The sequence below is a fragment of the Lepidochelys olivacea genome (assembly GCF_965140295.1).
Source record: "Lepidochelys olivacea isolate rLepOli2 genome assembly, chromosome: 1".
Classification (NCBI taxonomy): Eukaryota; Metazoa; Chordata; order Testudines; family Cheloniidae; genus Lepidochelys; species Lepidochelys olivacea.
In genome coordinates this window covers 261,244,854-261,266,036 of record NC_140411.1, presented here as the reverse complement: position 1 = coordinate 261,266,036, position 21,183 = coordinate 261,244,854, and the positions used below count along the sequence as shown (strand labels likewise).

At 41.5% G+C, this 21,183-nt stretch overlaps 1 protein-coding gene across 2 annotated transcripts in view; it reads right to left on the bottom strand.

The window, feature by feature from the left end:
- Window positions 1-21,183, bottom strand: part of ADSL (adenylosuccinate lyase) — a gene marked incomplete at its 5' end in the record, with an annotated part of 46,379 nt that overhangs the window by 23,714 nt on the left and 1,482 nt on the right. The window contains 4 exons of one of the 2 annotated variants that reach the window (XM_084646774.1): window positions 2,385-2,464; window positions 3,120-3,164; window positions 4,708-4,911; window positions 9,980-10,049. In XM_084646774.1, the coding sequence (XP_084502900.1) occupies window positions 2,385-2,464; window positions 3,120-3,164; window positions 4,708-4,911; window positions 9,980-9,982 (332 nt within the window). The remainder of the gene's footprint in view (window positions 1-2,384; window positions 2,465-3,119; window positions 3,165-4,707; window positions 4,912-9,979; window positions 10,050-21,183) is intronic. The other variant, XM_084646773.1, reaches the window with a different exon arrangement.

Below are 21,183 nucleotides of genomic sequence, written 5' to 3'. Positions count from 1 at the left end.
GTGAGCTGGAGCTCACGAAAGCTTATGCTCAAATAAATTGGTTAGTCTCTAAGGTGCCACAAGTATTCCCTTTCTTTTTGTCTGAAGTACGTTTAGTTGCAGCACTGTTGGTGGTAACAGCAGATGACACTGAAATTATGGACATTGCAGATGATGGACATTCACAACTCCTTATGTCTAAGCAGAGACCCTGAAACAAAAAGGTAAAAAAGTCACCCTCACTCACTCGTTATTACTAACGGCACTGCTTTAAAAAGATTGTAAATGAAAGATTTTTCTCCTACTGCAGCTGTCTGTACCACCGTTTAAATGGTATTTATTCTAAACTCAGTTTTACAGGGCAAACAATTAGTCAATTATACAAATCTTAATCTATTTAAACCCTTATCTCTAGCAACATACCAAACAACTTGGGAAAAAACCATATTTTAAATGTTAAAATTCATAAATGACGAATAAAACTTTACTTTTAAAGAGGAAATCTTCACCTAGGATATTTGATTATACGGAACAATAAAAATCATTTCTAAAGTCCAGTAGTAATAGTAAAAATTTAATTGACAAACACTCCCACAACAAACTAACATACCAATCATATTTTGAATAAACATTTTGAAATTCATAAGTAATCTACCAAAAACACACATTTATGACAATAATCTAAGTTATCATTATTAGCATAGTGAGACATGGAAGGCAGCCCAAAAAATGGTGCAAAAATAAGTTTACTAACCAGCTGATCCAGATTGTTCAAGCACATCATCTTCAAAGTCACTGTCTTCTGAGGAGCAATTTTCATAATGTTGTTTTATTCTGGCAACCAGGCCTTGCATCTCTCTTGCTCCATTCACAGTTGCCATGAGTTACTTTTTTACCCAGAGGTACAGGAATTTCTTGAAATATATTCCCAAACAGGTTCTTTTTTAGAACTTGCAGCCATGGCCGTTTTTCCCCCTCCAGTTCCTAGGTGTTAAAATCAACACTAGAAGCTACACTGAAGAATGTTGCCCCTTCTTCCCAGAGTCCTACTTTGACAAGTGTTGCGCCTTTCTGGTTGCATACTCTGCTCCTTCTCTCGTTACATATCTCACTTACCCTACTCCTACCCCAGAAAAACAAAAGAACTAACAATCCAAGACTTCTGGTAACATAACCTATGTGCCTGTTGCACTGCAGTATTTTATTTGTTTAGAGACAGAGAGGGAGGCAGTTGAGAAGTTAACGGATTTCTGTTTGTATCTGTCCATGTGCATATACAAGTCGACAGAGCAAGGCCATTTACCTGAAGTGCCCAGAACCATCCAGAAGCAAGGGTTGGTAGTTATTAGGCAGATCAGTGTTTTTCCATGAGCTGGTGGTTGGAGTATAAATATTCATAATTTGAGAACTGAGCCAAAGCTCAGGTGTGGAGAAGCTATAAAGTAGGAGCTTGAAACCACCCAGATGGGTTCAATGGATAAGCCTGATGAGATACATGATGGTGTCTCCTGGAGTCAGAGGCTGGACCCAATGCCTGTGATAACTTTGTCAAGTCTCTTCACTCAGTAGCACAGCTCCTGGATCCCCCACAGGATCAAGCCCTTAATACAGTACATGACCTACTGTGCCATATTTATTAACCTCAAAAGTTAAATTCCTTCCCCTCCAGATTCTTTCTTTATATAGAGAAGCAGTCTTTAACTCAAAGTGGGTCATGGATTCAGCGTATTTATTTAAATGTTTTAAGAGACTATAATAAATTTAAGCTTAAACACATTTATATTAAATATTTTATATTAAAAAGAAAAATAATTTAAGCAAATTTTATGTATTTATTTATTTATTTTTTTAAAAAAGCATGGATTTTTATCCACCCTGCCTTGAAACATGAGAATTGACAGGTCTTGTAGTTATAACATGATTGAACCACGTTCAGTTTGCAGAAGCAAGCCTCATTCATATGAAGTCCTCTCTATGTTAAGGAATCAAACAGCTGCTAGCAATAGGTTTTTCTGAACTGCTGTTTTGAACTGAAAACAGATTAAGTGACAGTATAGACAGGAAGTGTCACAGGAACTTGGCATCCAAGCACAAGTCCCAACCATGCTTTCTGTAACAGTGGTTTTGTTACCATTTACATTAGCAGTTACATTGTTTTTAGCACAGGTTCAAAGGGAGCCACTGCAGAGCGCTGCGGTTCAGTTGCCTAGTGTAAAAGGAGACAAGTATTCTATCGCTTTTTCAAACTCAGTGCTGCTGGATCTTGAGACACAGGGTAGAGAGCTCAACTGATCCGGGGCAGGGGGTGGGGGGGGAGGGGAAGAAATGTGAGAACTGGCAGCAGCAGCACCCTCCATCTAATGAGTAGACTATGAAATTAAAGGAAAAGTTCTTGGGCTACTTACTGGTAGTGAGTGAAACCCAGGGTAGGTAAGGCAGCATACTGCTCAGCAAAATCAGCCAGCCGGCTAATCACCGTGGCGAGCTGATGAGAGTGGGGGATGGGAAAAAACAGTCAGAGAGTCAGAAAAGGAATTGCAATGTAGAGAGAAGTTACAAGTGAACCTTGAACTGTCTTGCCACAGCGCTGACACATGCTTAAGCATGATAGTGGTGGGGAACGGATTAAGAAGCATAGAACAACTTAACAGATCAATTTCTACAGCCACTATGAAGCTTCATGTTTATGTCACTTGAGGTTGTATGCACAAGTTTTGCTCTCTGTAAAACTTAGACACACAGGAATGGTTACACCAGATTGTAACAATAGCCAGTCCAGTTTGTTTACCACCTCCACCAGCACCTGCTGGGTGAGTGGTTAACCATTTAGTTCTCTCGTTTCAGGACTGGGACAAGTAAAATGAAGCCACTTCCGGCTCAACAGACCCTCCCACTTCCATACAACCCCTCAGGAATCAAGAGGCCTTGGGGGAGGCTGGGGAGAGGCAAGAGATCACATGGAGCTAAGGACTGCCCACCCACGCCACAGTAGTCAGCCACTTTTTCCTGGGTGTCCAAGTCCCAGAGGAACTCCACCTCACCAGCACCCACCCAGAGACCAACTAGGATAAACATCATTCACCCAGAGGCCATCAGCTGTATCCACCCGCAGGATGCTGCACACACCACTTCTCTCTCACCTTGGGCAGCAGCAGGTTGAACCCATCGCGGAGAACAATCAGGTCCTGGAAGGAACGAGTAAAGAAAGTTCAGTTCAGCTCTGCTTGAGAGCAACCTGCTCACTCCCCTTTCTCATTTGTGGGAGGGAGAGGTAGGTTCTGGCCTCTCTGAACACACAGCTACCATGGATAATTAAACTGCTCTTCCCTCCCAAGGAATCTCCAAGAAAGAGCCTCTCCATTTCTCATCTTAAAACTCACACTTTCCTGAATCAAAACGCTGTAAAAGAGGGACCTTCTTTAAGCCAAGGAGGACTGGATATTTGTCAGGGTCCATCAATGTCATTGCTTCTATATCAGCCAGAAGGGGGCCTGCAGAGCAACATGAATCCTGTTTCAACCCTCTTGGGTGGAAATCATGCTTTTGTAGAATTCCTAGTGCCCCAAGGGAATGAGACTAAATCCTAACAGCCCCATATGGAAATACAGGCACTACTTGCCACAGATCTACAGGGCTGTTTCAAGACTTCACTTCAAAAAGGCTGGCTAGTCCAGTAGAGATTTCCTTTTCCCTTCTCTGGCGCAATCAAATATAACTGAGTCCAAATGGTATGGGAAAAGCAGCTGCCAAAATCCAGGCAAAATGCAGGACTGCCACAGGAGAAGAGCAAAACTGCACTACCAAGTCTCATTGAACAAAAGGAACAACAGTGGTTGTGCTGAGTTTGGGAGGGGTCGGGGAAGACAGCAACATGCTGGGGAATAACACTATTTTGTATGGTTTCAGAGTAGCAGCCGTGTTAGTCTGTATCCACAAAAAGAAAAGGAGTACTTGTGGCACCTTAGAGACTAAGGAATTTATTTGAGCATAAGCTTTCGTGAGCTACAGCTCACTTCATTGCTGAATGCATCCCATGAAGTGAGCTGTGGCTCGCGAAAGCTTATGCTGATATAAATTTGTTAGTCTCTAAGGTGCCACAAGTCCTTCTTTACTATTTTGTATTAATTTTGTACAGGCCACCCCCAAACCCTTGACAGAAGCAAATGCTGAAGAGCAGGACACTGTGTGGGGGGTTTTTATATAAAATTCTTACCCATTCTATTGACCCTGAATAGCTCTTCTACTACTGAAACAATCCAGATTTTCCATATAACAGTTGAAAGCTCATGATCTGCATATGTCAAAAGTGGCCTTGATTTCTCAAATCCGTGAGCTGGTGACCAACTGGCATGACCAACAGGTCATGCAGACTTTTTTTCTTTGCGCAACTCACATGATTGTGAGTTTCCCTAATTTAAAGCAACAGATGACACACAAGTGCTGTTGTTTGAGGATAGATCTTGCTTCATGCCAAAAGAGCACAGCATTGCTCTACAGCTGTCGGTATGTTTAGGAGAATTAGAACTCCAGCTAGCACTGACTAAAATAGTCTCTAATGAGATTGGAACAGGGGGAATTAGCTCCAGAAGTAAAATTAAATAAAATTTTCAAAAAATTCTATTTGGAGATTTTATTTTTAAAAGTAAGCTGATTTTAAACGGTCAAGTGAGCAGCATTTGGTGGGTTCTGTGCAGCTCTCTAGAGAACAAACTCAGAGTATTGTTTTACCGTGTTATCGCCCACATAGCAGGAAGTGGCTCCAAGATGAATGATAGCAGCAGCTTTTGGACAACAGTGGGCAAAGGTGTGCACGTGAGCCATCACATCATGACGCAACCTCTTCTCCTCCTCAGCTGCCATCTTGAAGTCTATGTTATCCAGGTTTGCTTCCATCTCTTGGATTTGCTCATCTGTGATAGGCAGTCCCAGTGACTGAAGGGGGAAAAAAAAGCAAAAACAAAAAAGCTATCTCCCTCTGACAGAAAGAGCCCAAACCAGATGGAGACAGAAGCAATACACACTTTATCCCCATATAACTCCTCTTGGATTGTCAATTAGATATTCTTGTGAGTAAAAGGCCACACAATAGGACGGTAGTAGCAAATGATTTAGTTCAGAGATTCTCAAACTTTTTCAGTAGGATAGCCTATTTATTAGCGTCCCTTGGTCACCATTCCCCTCCGAGCCACAATTACATAACATCCTTGTGACAATAGCAGCAATTGCTGTCATGGAAAAGCACTTTCAGGAAAGTAATGCATCATAGCTTCTCTTAACGCAGTTTAGTGGCTGGAAAGGAGAAGCATCACCTTGTGAACCTGCCAGAAAAACTTTGCAGACCATCAGTTGTCCACAGTTTGGGAACCTTTGCTTTATTTAAGTACCAAGCCCTCTTTCATGTTGCTTGTAACTTTCTGAAATGTTTTTCTTCGTAGACCTCATCTTAGCTCAAAACTAAAATGTCTCGGAAGTTGGGGTAAATCAGTTCAGTCACTTGTCTTAGGCAAGTGAGGAAAATAGGACACATTTTCCACTTGAAAAAAATATTGCTACACTTCCCCAGGCCCCCCGCCACACACTTAATTTACATAAAACTGGAGTAGCAGATTTCAGACTTGGCAGACTGTTAGTATTCCATGCGGAACAGCCATTAGGCTGTGCTCGAAAAAATCAAAGTCATTTTAGAGGGACAGCTACTTTTAAAAAAATTACACTTGTTTGAAAAGTTATTATACCTACTATGTTTTACAAGTAATACCTTAGAATATTATAGTTTAAAGATGTATAATTAGGCAGTTGGATTCCCATTCTGTTTGTGTGCATCTTTCATACAGCAACAGGGGAAAATTAAAATGGGGAAAATATAATAAATCACAAGAGTTAGCAGGAATCCACAAAAACTAACTAGCTGGCAAGTTGATATCATTCCTTTAAAGTTAAAAGGTTTAAAGCTAGGTGTTTGCACATGCGCATATGTAACTGTATGTTTCAATTGTGCAGAAGTGCACGTCTCACAGTCTGAGCTGGCAGATGGAATTTTGCTATATTCCTTATTGTCTGGTCTACACAATTATTCTTTTGTACAAATCTCAAACATGGAATTGTGCAAGTTATCAAGGTTAAGAACATAGGTTCTCCTAATTTAACAGTACTTCCACTTTTATGCAAAATGGCACCTGCTGGCACTGTCCTGCAGCTCTTTCCTTTTAGTGAGAGAATTAATGCAACAAAACACACTGAATTCTCAACTTCAGTGCTGGATTAAACACATCTCAGGATAATCAAAAGATAAGGATTTGAGACCAACAATAACTCAGCCCCACTGCTCATACACTGTATTTTTAGTTCAGTGATTTTCAACCTTTCCTATCTGGGACCCAAAATCCATCCACAGTTTGGGACTCATCCAAATCCCACAACTCTTTGGGGCAGCAAAACCTTGAATCACAGCAAGAACTCACAGCTGGTTTGCATGGAGGCACTAAACAGAGAAGTCTGAGTGTTAGAAGGATTTGCTGGTAGTCGATGGTGCTCTGCCTGAGGATGCATCAAGCTCTGCTCCTGGTGAAGGACTGAGAGGAAAGAATGGACTGCAGTGAGACAGCTGGGACAGGACAGAAATGGATCTGTGGCAGGGCAGCAGCAGAGAAGGAAAGTAATTCTTAGTTATTTCCTTAAGTCAAAGTTTCAGAAACTGTCTGAAGCCTGCACCCAAAAAAGGGAAAAAAAATCATAAGGAAGGGATGCAACCTAAGCTGGATCTCAAACAGGTTATTAGGAGAAAGCAGAAGCCTACAAAGAATGGAAGACGGGATGGATCAGCAGGGAAAGATACCTGCTGGAGGTCAGAAAGTATAGAGAAAAAGTGAGAACTACCAAAAGCCAAGCAGAGTTGGACCTTGCAAAAGAAATTAAACTTACAGTAAAAGGTTCTATAGCCATATAAAGAAAAAGAAAAAGAAAAAAAGTGGGATTGGCTGAACACTGAGAATGGGGTAGAGATTAAAGATAATCTAGGCATGGCCCAACACACATACTTTGCCTCAGTTTTTAATAAGGGTAATGAGGAGTTTAGGAGTAGTAGCAGGGTAACTAATGGAAATGAGGATATGGAAGTAGAAATTGCCACATCTGAGGTGGAAGTCAAACTCAAACAGTTTCATGGAACTAAACTGGGGGGCCCAGATAATCGCCATCCAAGAATATTTAAGCAACTGGCACAAAATTACAAACCCAATTGCAAGAATTTTTAATGAATCTGAAAACTTGGGGGTCGGACCCTGTGACTGCAGTACCTAGTTTTAAGAAAGGGGGAAAATATGACCAGGAAACTACTGGCCTGTTAGTTTGGCCTCAATTGTATGCAAGGTTTCAGAACAAATTTTGGAAGAGAAAGTAGCTAAGGACATAGCCTAAATGGCAATTGGGATAAAATACAACATGGTTTTACAAAAGGTAGATCATGCCAGACCAACCTGATCACCAAGAAGATAACGGATTTTTTTTTCAACAAAGGAAATGCAATAGTTTTAATCTATCTGGATTTCAGTAAATTTTCACCTGGGAAATTATTAGTTAAACTGGAGAAGATGGGGATTAATATGAGAATTGAAAGATGGATAAGGAACTTGCTAAACAAGGAATTATAACAGGTCATACTGAAAGGTGAACTGTCAGGCTGGAGTGGAGCTCTTCAAGGATTGGTCTTGGGAACAATCTTATTTAACATTTTTATAATAACCTTGGCACAAAAAATGGGTGTGTGCTAATAAAATTTGCAGATGACACAAAGTTCGGAGAACTTGCCAATATGGAGGATGACCAGAATATCATGCAAGAAGATCTGGATGACCTTGAATACTGGAGTAATAGAAATGGGATGAAATTTAACAGGGGAAAGTACAAGGTCATGGCACTTGGGACTAACAAGAATTTTTGCTATAAACTGGGCACTTATCAATTGGAAGCGACAGAGGAGGAGAAAGACCTGGGTGTACTGGTTGATCACAGGATGACTATGAGCCACCAGTGCAATGTGGCCGTGTAAAAGGCTAATGCAGTCCTAGGATGCATCAGGCAAAATATTTCCAGTAGAGACAGGGAAGTGTTAGTACCATTATACAAAGCACTGAGACATCATCTAGAATACTGTGTGCAATTCTGGTCTCCGGTGTTTAAGAAAGATGAATTCAAACTGGAACAGGTACAGAGAAGAGTTACTAGGATGATCAGAGAAATTGAAAATCTACCTTATGAGATGAGACTCAAAGACCTTGACTTGTTTAGCCTAACCAAAAGAAGGCTGAGGGGAGATATAGTTGCTCTCTCTAAATACATCAGAGGGATAAATACCAGGGAGGGAAAGGAGTTATTTAAGTTAAGTGCCAATGTTGACACAAGAACAAATGGATATAAACTGGCCATCAACAAGTTTAGGCTTGAAATTAGATGAAAATTTCTAACCATCAGAGGAGTGAACTTCTGGGACAGGCTTCCACAGGGATCAGTGGGGGCAAAAAACCTAACTGCCTTCCTCTGCATCATGGGACACAGATCACTTGCAGGTTTAAACTAATGTAACTGGTGGATTCTCTGTAACTTGAAGTCTTTGAATCATGATTTGAGGATTTCAGTAAATTAACCAGATGTTCTGAGTCTACTACAGGAGTGGGTGCGCGAGGTTCTGTGGCCTGCAGCGTGCAGGAGGTCAAATTAGATTAATGTGAAGGTCCCTTCTGGCCTAAATCTATGAAAGATGTTTTTTCATTCAGTCCTGCTTGGTTTCTAGAACTCCTGATTTTGTTAAATATTTGTTGTTTCTCAACCCTGGGGTGTAACCTAGAGGACTCAAGCTTGCAATGCACTTTTGAGCCATTTCCCATGGATTATGAAATATTTGACATAACAGATTATGCTCTTAACTTTCTATCTTTTTACACATAGTACCTTATTTGCAACCTAGCAGATGTAACTCAGATGCAGAAGTCTTAATTTTTGAATCAACTGACTTGTTAATTGAAGATCTCAAGATTAATGTAATTTTTCTGCATTTAACAAATATGAATGTCAGAAACCCCTAACTAGTCAGAAAGCTCCAATGGTACACAGCATTTTAAAAGCTGTTTTCTTTCCAGGAGGAGGAATCCAGCTGTCTGAAGTGTTTTGAGATATGGGGATCTAGTATTATTGAACCCAGAGGGGAGAGCTGGTGAGGCAGAGGGATTTCCTGGAGAACCCATTAGCTAATTACTACCAAAATGGAACTAAAACAATATGCTTCAGGAAGGGCAATAGCACCTTGACTATCCAGACCCAACAAGAGAGTTACTTGGCCCCACAGTGCTGTCACCAAGACATATGGCTACATGGCCATAACTCTGCATCATAACACACAGATAATTCTGTAAGCAATATGATGTAATAAACAGCTAATATCACTGGTGTATTTTACTCTACTAGGGAAGGAATACTGCTATTCAAGTCTCATCTCCAGAAATAGTTATTGGAAAGATTCATCCATCCAGACTCCTGTGCTCATAAACATCTGACCCACATGGAAAAGCCAGTCACGGCATGAGAGCAGAGACAGTCCCACAGAGAGGAGAGAAACGAACCTCAGGAAACAGTTGCAATTGCTACCAAAAAAAAAAAAAAAAGCACTCAAGATAAGGGCAGCGCCACGTGAAACACTCCTGTTGCACACCCACAAACACCGACCTAGCTGTGCCTGTGCCTATACTTAAAATTTTGTTCCCACCAGTGTAACTGCTCCACTATGACAACTTAACACCACCTCTCCAACCAGCGTAGAGTCAAGATTGCCGTACACAGGCTACCAGCATATAGACCCAGGTGCCACAGACACCAGCAGCAGCTGCCTCTGTTATCCTCAGGAGTGAGATATCAGCTAAAACCACCACTGGGGGTGGAAAATGGTGCTAGTATTCAGTTCCATTGCCCTATACAAGCCCACCCCATCCCTCCTGAGAGCCATACTCACCATGGCTGGTGCTGTGACTGGCGCAGGGCTGTATCAATCCCAAGGAGAAGTGAGAATGCAGTGCTTACACCTTGTGGGGATCAAGGAGAGTGAGTTCAGTATCCTACAGTTTGATTTCCGTTGTGAATACACTGAAAATGGTACCCCGTGTGTTGTGTCTGCAGCTACTGGTATTGTGGCCTTCAGAGGTTTTGTTTACACTGGAACTTCGTCGACAAAACTTTTGTCGTTGAGGGGTGTTAAAAAACAACATCTCCCCAAATGACAAAAGTTTTACTAATGAAAAGTGCCAGTGTTAACAGCACTTTGTTGGCAGGAGAGCGACAAAACTGCTGCCGCTTATGGAGAATGGAAGTTTTTTTGTTGCCAGGAGAGCTTTCTCCTGCCGACAAACAGCAGCTACACTGTGCGGCTTTTAGCAGCATGGCTGTAGCAGCACAACCGTGTCGCTAAAAGCGAGGTAGCGTACACAAAGCCAGAGTCTTCCCCTCCACACCTACAGAACATCTAAGCCAGATAAGGAGGAAAAAGAAGAGGACTCAGGATGACATGTTCCAGAAGATGCTGCAAGTCTGTGCTGCATCAGAGAACGAGACCAAAGCCTGGAGGATGACCGCATGGAGAAGGAAAGAGTGGAGAGGAGGAAGGCCCAGGAGTCCAAGTAGGACAAGGAAAGGGAGATGCATCGGGACATAATGGGGCTTCCCAGGCAGCAAACAAATGCTACAGACTCTGGTAGACCTGCAGGTCCAAGAATCCCGGGCTCGCCTCCATCTGCAACCCATAGACAACTCAATGTTGGGATCTTCTTACACCACCCCTTGACATTCCACATGGCATCAGGGAACCTGCATTACCCCCTACCAATCCAATCTGCGGGAATTTAAAGACAATCACAGCCGCACATACACCAAACCGTGAAAGACACGGTTGGTGTATGTGTGCCTGACTGTTCATAAGTTATAGAACTTAATAAATTAAGGGAACACAAAGCTCTAATTTTTTTCCCCCGGTTCATGTTGCAAAATAAAATTCTGTTTTCTGGAACATAAAATCAACTTTTTGAGTTCACAAAATATGCTGGCTGGTGCAGAACATGTCTGACACCCACCAATTTCCTATTACTTCATTTTGTCACAGAACCCACACCATCATTCTCAGACAATATTAATATGTGCATTGGCAATGTTATATTCTTACACATACAGAACTCACTACAAGATTCATACTGGGCTGCAAAAGAGCAAGGCCAGGTAGAGCAACACACACTACCTTGGCCCCCATTAAAATGGTCTTTCAACGCCTCCCTGAGCCACACACCTCCGTGCTGAGCTCTTCTTATAGCCCTTGTATCTGGCTGTTCAAATTCAGCAGATAGCCATTCACTCCACCTCCACCCTGGGGTAAACTTTTCCCCCTTTGCTTCACAGATATTATGCAGCACACAGCTGGAAACTATAAGCATTGGGATTTTTTTTTCCCCCCACTGAGGTCTAATCTTGTAAGTAGACAATGCCTGCGACCCTTCAAACGACTAAAGGTACATTCAACTGTCATTCTGCAGCTGCTGAGCCTGAAGCTGAAGTGCTCCTAGGTGCTGTCGAGGTGGCTGTTATATGGTTTCATGAGCCATGTTAGCAAAGGGTAGGCTGGGTCCCCAGGATCATTATTGGCATTTTAACATTCCCAGTGGTAGTCTGCTGATGGGGAAAGTAAGTCCTTGCTTGGAGATTTCTGAACAGTCCTGTGTTCTTAAAGATGTGCGTTTCCCACACTTCACTTCCCCATCAGTTGTCTCCTGTTACAGGCACCTAACTAGAAATACTGCACATTTCCCATGATGGAGAGCAGAGGAAATTGTTTGTGATTATGTCTAACAGTCTGCAACTGACCAATGACCGAGCCAACAAGTGCTGAGTGTGGCTAACTCCCACTCCACTTCCAGTCCAGGATTGACAACATAATGGTGTAACTCCTCAGGAATGTGAACACATGTATAAAAATAAAAGTCTCCCTCCTCCCAGTGGGGCCAGAGTGCTCAAGATATCACAGGACAACTCCTACTCACTGGAAACAAAATTCTATTTTGAGAAGGCAGAAGAAAAAGGGAGAGCTGGCAGAGAGAAAGGAAGACAGGGAAACCCATAAGCACAAGGTTTGGGAGTCCTGAGATGTCATCCTGGCTCTATCATTGACTTGCTTTCTGGTCCTGGGCAAGTCATATAATTCACTTCATTCTCCAGCAGTAAAAATGGTGATAATTAATTATCTACTGCACAGAGGTGATGTGGGGATTCATGCTTCTACTATGCTTTGAACACAAAGTGTCAAATATTATCAACTCCTCTAAAAGTTTGTGGTCTGTTCTGACCTCAATTGCAGAAATCCATGCATGAACTCAAGGCTCATATAGTAACACCACATCATATAACTGCCCATATAATCTAGTATGACACCTACAATACTGGATGAGACCATTTGGGGCCTATGAAATCCATTTTATTATTGTGGATTTTGGGATTTATTATTTTTGGATTTCATTTTTTTCCATTAAAAAAATTCTATCTTTATGTTTTTAATTAAAATTGTTTGCTACATTATTAAGTAGCCTTATTATAAATGCATAGAAATTTTCAGTATTAGATTGCAATGGGGAAAATGGATTTTACAAAAAAAACCCCTACAATTTAAACAAAACATCCTGCAGATATACACTACACAGTAAAAGTAACATTTTAAATCACTTTTTAAAGTAGCAGTCATATGACCACTTACATTGCTGTACAGTAACACAAGTACACAGAAGTAAGAGCCTGTAACAGTGTCAATTTAACTAAAATCACATTTGATTAAAAAATAAAAATAATGCACTAAACATAAAATAATCCATCCTTGCAGCAGTCATTGCTGCCATTCTAACTTAAACTTGCTACTTTCAAGCGCCTATATTCTGAAAGAATGATTAAATTAATTTCAAATTGGATTAAATAATTTCACAGTCAACTGTTTATTGGTGAGTAGCATTATAAATTGACAAACTTAAATAACATTTTTGCCATCTCCAGCAGACATCTCCATTGTGGTACATTATGGTTATCCTTTTAGTGTTTGCCTCAGAAAGTGATTCCCTCTTGTCTGTAAGTAGATTTTTATATTTACTATAGCTTCTAGCTGCGTCTAGAGAGCTGACAGGGAGGAAGATCTAAGGTAGGGCAACCTCTGCTACTCTAGGCACTTGTGCTTACTGGAAGGCTATGAAGGAACAAAGATCCAGTGGATCTGGGATGTACTCATTCTGAGTGTTGCGCAGAAACACAAGCCACTGGTTCATACAATTCTGATGAGGAGTGGGCAAAAGGTGATAGCTTGCTGTACTGATCAATGTTGTGTTGCGTGGCTGGAATCTGCCTGTCAATACACGTCTTTTGCTGGATGGACATCTCAGTGTTTGGAATTTGTTAAAAGCAAGCTGATAGGTTTCATCCATATTGTCCAGGGTATTTTTCTTCTCTCTTATGGAGAAGTCATCCAAGAGTCTTTCAGTTTCTTCACCAAACCCCCAAGTTTTGTCTGTTCCAGAAACCAAGTGAAACCCCATGTCTTCCATAATATTGAAATCTGAAACAGCTGTAGGGCAGTGGGTACCATCAAAGATGGTCAGGGGTGTTATCAGTTTGGGGAAAGCTTCAGATATGAAAGCTGTCTTAAGTGTCAGCAAGTCTGATTTCTCCTGACTGCTAAGTAATGCCAAAAGGTTTGTCACAGCCTGTGCTAAGGACTTCTTTTTTCAAAAATGTCCTTGTAGAGATCAGTGTGATCTGCATGATATTTTACTGCTTGAAACCAGCTATTTCATCTTATATGTACTGCTTCAGGGGGACCTTCGTGATGTGCACATCACCTTTGGACTTAAGAAAAGCAACCCATCTTCATTTTCTGGATGACTTTTTGAAGAAGGCAGATTTCATCCAAGTAATGAAAGATGCCACATCACTAAAGAAGTGACAATGCAGCCACATCTCACTTATCAGACTGATTATCTATCTGACACAGACATGTCACATGTATACTGTTGGGCATGACACATTTCAGTGTTTCTCTGTATGCTTTGATGCAGTATGCTGCCTTGTCAGTTACAACTGCCCAAACATTAGTGTGGTGAACTGGTTCCTAATCATTGACACCAGAACAGCCTGTGAGAATGTGGAGTGTTGCAGCTCTCCATGACTATAACATCAAATAGTACTGACCTTCAACACCCGAAAAAAAAAAAATACATTCTGTGGTCATAATTTTTCAACTTGTTTGTCAGTGGAGGAGTTCATTAAACAAACTTAAAATTCAGTAATGGAAAAAAATCCAGCTTCAAAATCATTATAGTATCATTTAATGTTAAAAAGATTTTTTTTAAAATACATATTACAGGTGCATTGCAATACGGAATTTAATTTCCTCATGCATATTAAATATGAAGTGCTTGATAAAATTAAATAAGTATTTTTTATAGAATAGCTCAAATTCTAATGTGGTACTTTTTTTTTTTTTAAGGACTATTTTAAGGGGTCATAGCATCGTAAATGTTTTTTTCTTAAATTATCTGTACTTTAAATCACAGAAGTGATTAGTCTTTTCTAAATATAAAAGATTTTCCTAAAGGTCAATACACACATTATAAAAAAGCATCTACTTAAGTATCTATCATAGTAAAATAAAATAAAAAACATATACCTATGACTATATTTAGCACACTGCACTCTCAGATATTTGTTGTCTCGTCGATCACCAAGGAAATCTTTTCCCCATGGATTTTGGCCAGCAATGCCACCATGTGCTCCTGATAAACACACAGCAGGTTAAACTGCCAATGTGCCGCTTCATTTTCAGACAATTCCCACTCCCCGATCCCTCCGGCAGTGTTTTAAGAGGAAACATGGAAGCGTCATTTTTTCCAATGAGATATCAGCCTCGGCACAGACCACAACAAAATCTTCAACAAACTCCCCTCTGGCATCTGCAGATTTCATACTGTCTGCAATTGTTCTCTGTAGAGAGTGAGAATCTCAATGATTCTAGTCATATGTGGCTCGATTCTTCAGATGGTTTTTTGACATTAGATGATCGTTGCAGGTATCTTTTCAGGTCCAGTCTATTGTATGTTGACCGCATTTTCAGATCATCATACTGCCCAATTCATAGATGTCATTAGGGAAACTGACTAGCTCTTCCCTTTGGTGTCAGCATAATGTTTCTTAGCTTTTTGGATGAGCATTTTCCAGTTGTAGAATGCCTTTTAGACATGCTAAATCATGTACTGAACCATGGGGGGGAACCGCACTAGTAGTAGCGGGCCACGTGTCTAAGCAACAGTCAGTTAACCTACGGTGGTGGTGAAACGTGAAAAAGCATTCTCATTGTGTGTACACACGAGTCTTTGAAAATTCCCACACGGTACAAAATTTGTGCAAGTAGGTTTCATCAAGCTTCATTTTCTACTGCCAAGCATCTATTTTTTATATAATGCCAGATTTTTATTTATTTATTTTTAAAAAACACACAGCACGCTGGAGTCTGTTATTGTTTTGATTCCGCCCATGTTCGCATTAACGCAGATTTCACAGGGCCCTAGCCACTGGCTCATTCAGTTGCCTTTAGGATCTCAGCTTTGACTATGTCCAGTACCTGACACTTTAGAGTAAGGTGCCCATTTAATGCATATATATTTTGATGTAGGCACCCTCTCCTCAAGGAGTGATGAGGCAACAAAGCAGTGCCATGGTCCCAGGAGCAGAAAGGGGACACGATAATGAGACTGTGCATTGCCTGTTCACACTTTAGTACAGGGGTAGTGAATAGGTGGACCGTGGGCCAATCCAAACCACCAGATACTTTTGAATGGCCCATGAAATCTTTTTTATTTAGTTATTATTGTCATTATTGTTATTGCAGTATGAAAAAAGCTCTCTCTGGAGACTGGGCCTTGGATATACCTTGGTCAAGAAATTCAGACTTTGACAAAAAATAATTGACTATCTCTGCTCTAGTGCAACAATCCTCTGCCCTGCAAAACTGGAGAGCCACCATAACAGTGAACAAAACAGCCAGCCAACTGCAGAGTTTGAGTGTTGACTTAACACTCCACTGCAAATTTTGTGTTCCAGTGTGTTTGTCATGTATCAATACAAACATGCTTGCTAAGTAATGATGGTATAAGATGGGTGAACCTTACTATATGGTGAGTGCACAAGTGACTGGAAAACTCTACTCAGAGAATAGTTATCAAAGGTTCACAATCACGCTGGAAGGCCATATCGAGTGGAGTCCCACAGGGATCTGTCCTGGGTCCAGTTCTATTCAATACCTTCATAAAGGATTTGGATAATGGTATAAAGTGTACACTATAAAGTCTGCAGATTATATCAAACCGGGAGGGGTTGCAAGCAGTTTGGAAGACAGGAATAGAATTCAAAATGATCTTGAAAAACTGGAGAAATGGTCTGAATTACATAGGATGAAATTCAATAAAGACAAATTTAAAGTGACTATACTTAGGCAAGAATAATCAATTGCACAAATACTAATTGGGAAATGACTGTCTAGGAAGGAATACTGCAGAAAGGGATCTGGGGGTTATAGTGGATCACAAACTAAATATGAGCAAACAATGTAATACTGTTACAAAAAAAGAAAACACCCTTCTGGAATGTATTAGCAGGATTGTTGCAAGCAAGACAGGAGAAGTAATTCTTCCACTCGATTAATAAACTGGAGAAAGTCCAGAGGAGAGTGACAAAAATGGTTAAAGGTCTAGAAACCCATGAGGAGACTGAAAAAATTGTATAGTTTGGAGAAGAGAAGACTGAGGGTGGGACATGAAAACAGCCTTAAAGTACACTGGACCCTTGCTAGAACGCAGGGTTCGAGATCCATGCGCAGTACCGCGTTAACGTGGGGACCGTGTTACCATGGATCCCAATTTAATTTAAATATTTAAATTTGGGATCCATCACTGCGAATCCACGTTAAAGTGATGCGCGCTCTAGCAAGAGTCCGCTGTATGTAAAAGGTCGTTATAAAGGAAGGTGATAAATTGTTCTCCTTAACCACTGAGGACAGGTCAAGAAATAATGGGCTTAAATTGAAGCAAGGGAGATGTAGGTTAGATGTTAGGAAAAACTTCCTAATTGTAAGGGTAGCTGAGCACTGGAACAAATTATGTAAGGAGATTGTGGAATCTCAGTCATTTAAGGTTTTAAAGAACTGATTAGACAAATACCTGTCAGGGATGGTCTAGATCAGGGGTTCTCAAACTGTGGGTCGGGACTCCAAACTGAATCAAGACCCCCATTTAAATGGGGTTGCCAAGGCTGGCGTTAGACTTGTGGTGCCTAGAGCTGAAGCCAACGCCTGAGCCCCACCGCCCTGGGAAGGAGCCCTAAGGTTACATGCTCCCTGCCTAGGACAGACGCCCTTGGGCTTCAGCTTTGTGTCCGTCCCTCCCACCCAACCAGGGTGGCAGGGCTAGGATGGGCTTGGGCTTTGGTCCCCCTGTGATGGTGCCCCCATAAGACTTTAAGGAAATAGGCTTATGAATGTATATATGACATAACTGGAATATGTTTTATGCTACATGTGTCATGTAACATATCTGTAAAGGTTATGATCTACTGAATCTATTAATCCTATTTGTATGCATGTGTCATTGTTGTATTCGAAGTTATGAATATTGGCTATGCACTTGCTTGATTTCTAAGTAGCCTTAGTAAAGCATTTGGTCAGCTTCTTCAGAAAGGAATGTACAAATTAAGTGCCCAATCAAGAAGCTCTCACGAAAAATCGATCTTGGGAGGCGCCATTCCACATAAGAAGTCTACATGAGGATGTTCAAGCTAGCATGTGAGCCATGACTGCTACCTTTAAGTTCTGAGTCATGAGTGGTCATTTGACTTGCCCATGTGACTCCAAAACTCCATCTTGTAGCTGGACTTTGCATAGGAGAGAGGAGGGGGTCTCCACCCACAAGAGAAAGTCTATTTAAGCCTGTGGGAGACCCCTCCATTTTGTCTTCAGCTGGCTAAAGAGAGAGCCTTTCCACCCCCAAGGATACCTGAAAGAAACTGGAACAAAGGACAGTAACTATAGGGGGTGTGAGTGATTGCTGGACCCAGACTAGAAGGAGACTAGTCTGTAAAAGGAAGCTTACTGGAATTCCTCTAAGGGTGAGGTTTTTATCTGTATTCAGTTTTCTTAGACAAAGACTTGCGTGTTCTATTTTATTTTGCTTGGTAATTCACTTTGTTCTGTCTGTTACTACTTGGAACCACTTAAATCCTACTTTCTGTATTTAATAAAATCACTTTTTACTTATTAATTAAGCCAGAGTATGTATTAATACCGGGGGGGGCGGGGCGGGGCAAACAACTGTGTATCTCTCTCTATCAGTCTTAGAGGGCGAACAATTTACGAGTTTACTCTGTATAAGCTTTATACAGGGTAAAATGGATTTATTTGGGGTTTGGACCCCATTGGGAGTTGGGCATCTGAGTGTTAAAGACAGGAACACGTCTTAAGTTGCTTTCAGTTAAGTCTGCAGCTTTGGGGCACCCTGGGTCTGTGTTGCAGCAGACTGGCGCGTCTGGCTCAGCAAGACGGAGTGCTGGAGTCCCAAGCTGGCAGGGAAAGCAGGGGCAGAAGTAGTCTTGGCACATCAGTTGGCAGACCCAAGGGGTTTCTCTGATCCAACCCGTCACACCCCCATCCTGGGGTCATAGTAATTTTTGTCAGAAGGGGGGGCATGGTGCAATGAAGTTTGAGAACTGCTGGTCTAGACAACACTTACTTCTGCCTCAGTGCAGAGAACTGGAATAGGTGACCTACTGAAGTCCCTTTCAGTCCTACATTTTTAGGATTGTTTAATGTCTTGGCTGGCTGCAAATTCATTCAGCACAGTCTGTCTTTTCCAACCACTCCCCCTCAGGGTTACTAGGAAAAAGCCTGGAGTAAGTCTCCTCTTCCTTCAATTTCCATGTTCTAAGTGCTTGGACTCATAGGGTGAGGTCCTAGCATCAACAGTTTATTCTTTCAATTTCACTGTACTACTGTGTATGTATCAGGCAATGTGGCAAGCACTCCTGGGATGAGCATTCTGTTCACTCTGCCCAAGATTAGTATAATCCCAGAAATATGGGCTCCATAAGAGCCATAGGCTGAGGATCACTTTAATGACTGCATATGGCACAGATTTACACCAAGGTGAGGACATTTATTAGAATATTCCAGGTCAGCCAAGTCACCTGGCAGGCAAACAGCTCACTAATGGAAGAAGGGCTCAGAAGATAAAACTCTTCCTTCCTCAAGAACTGTTTATAGTAGCTTTATGAAACTAACTTCACAGAGGCATGGAGAGTTCAGGAGGAGTGCAGGGAATACAAAAAGTTACAGCTTGTTAGCCTGGTTAATAACCTCTTTTCTGAAAAACACACCATGCTGCAGTACAGATGACCACCTGCATAGAACTACATATGAAGTTAGGCTTGTGCCCTTTTAAAACTATGTATATAGCTGGCCTGAAAGATGGGTTTTTTTGCTTATGTTTTTCTCTGCTTAGCTTAGAATAATCAAAAATAATCAGGTCTCCCTGCTTTTGCTGGAGAACCCCTGAGAGGTTGCAAGGATGTTCATTGTGAGCTCTAACATAATAATTGATAGGGTGAAGGTGCTGCATCTTTGATATAGGCTTCCTTTAAACTAAAATGCTGGTCATCAAAATTAAATAGATGTTAAAAATACGTTAAATGGTCTGAATAAAAATCTCTTCTCCCTTGCTCAAGTGATGTCATTGTTCACTAGCTCTTCGGTTCTCAAAGACTGTCCTTGCCTAGATTTCTCATGAAAAATATCAGCAGAAAAACAACTTTCAGGCCTTCTTTATACAGCATAAAGATGCAAATCAGGGCACAAATCCATTTCTCCCCCTTCTCACTTTGCAGATCACCTTCGCAGCAAATCGTGCAGTGAAGAGTAAAAGAATGGTGGAGTGTTAGGATCAATCTTGGTTTTAATCTGGGTGGGCAATGTACACATTAACTTTTGCCAACACCTCTGTAGTTTATTATGACATAGAAGGATTTGAACTTCAGTCATTAGCTCCCTGCATTAGTTTTGTGTACAACCAGACCAAGCTGGAAAGTTGCGTGAAGGTGAAGAAAACCACCTCTGGAAACCAGAATCTGGCTTTTCTCCCTGCACCCTTCCCAGTCAGCCAAGGTCTCCTTTGCGGTGCCCCTACTCTACTTACACTACATTGATGACATCTTCATCATCTGGACCCATGGAAAAGAAGCCCTTGAGAAATTCCACCATGATTTCAACAATTTCCATCCCACTATCAACCTCAGCCTGGACCAGTCCACACAAGAGATCCAATTCCTGGACACCACGCTGCTAATAAGCGACGGTCACATAACCACCACCCTATACCAGAAACTTACCGACTGCTACACTTAACTACATGCCTCCAGCTTTCATCCAGACCACACCACACAATCCACTGTCTACAGCCAAGCTCTATGATACAACTGCATTTGCTCCAACCCCTCAGACAGAGACAAACACCTACAAGATCTCTATCAAGCATTCTTAGAACTACAATACCCACCTGCTGAAGTGAAGAAACAGATTGACAGAGCCAGAAGAGTACCCAGAAGTTACCTACTACAGGACAGGCCCAACAAAGAAAATTACAGAACGCCACTAGCCATCACCTTCAGCCCCCAACTAAAACCTCTCCAATGCATCATCAAGGATCCACAACCTATCCTGAAGGACGACCCATCACTCTCACAGATCTTGGAAGACAGGCCAGTCCTTGCTTCCAGACAGCCCCCGCAACCTGAAGCAAATACTCACCAGCAACCACACACCACACAACAGAACCACTAACCCAGGAACCTATCCTTGCCATAAAGCCCGTTGCCAACCGTGTCCACATATCTATTCAGGGGACACCATCATAGGGTCTAATCACATCAGCCACGCTATCAGAGGCTCGTTCACCTGTGCATCTACCAATGTGATATGTACCATCATGTGCCAGCAATGCCCTTCTGCCATGTACATTGGTCAAACTGGACAGTCTCTACGTAAAAGAATAAATGGACACAAATCAGACGTCAAGAATTATAACATTCAAAAACCAGTTGGAGAAC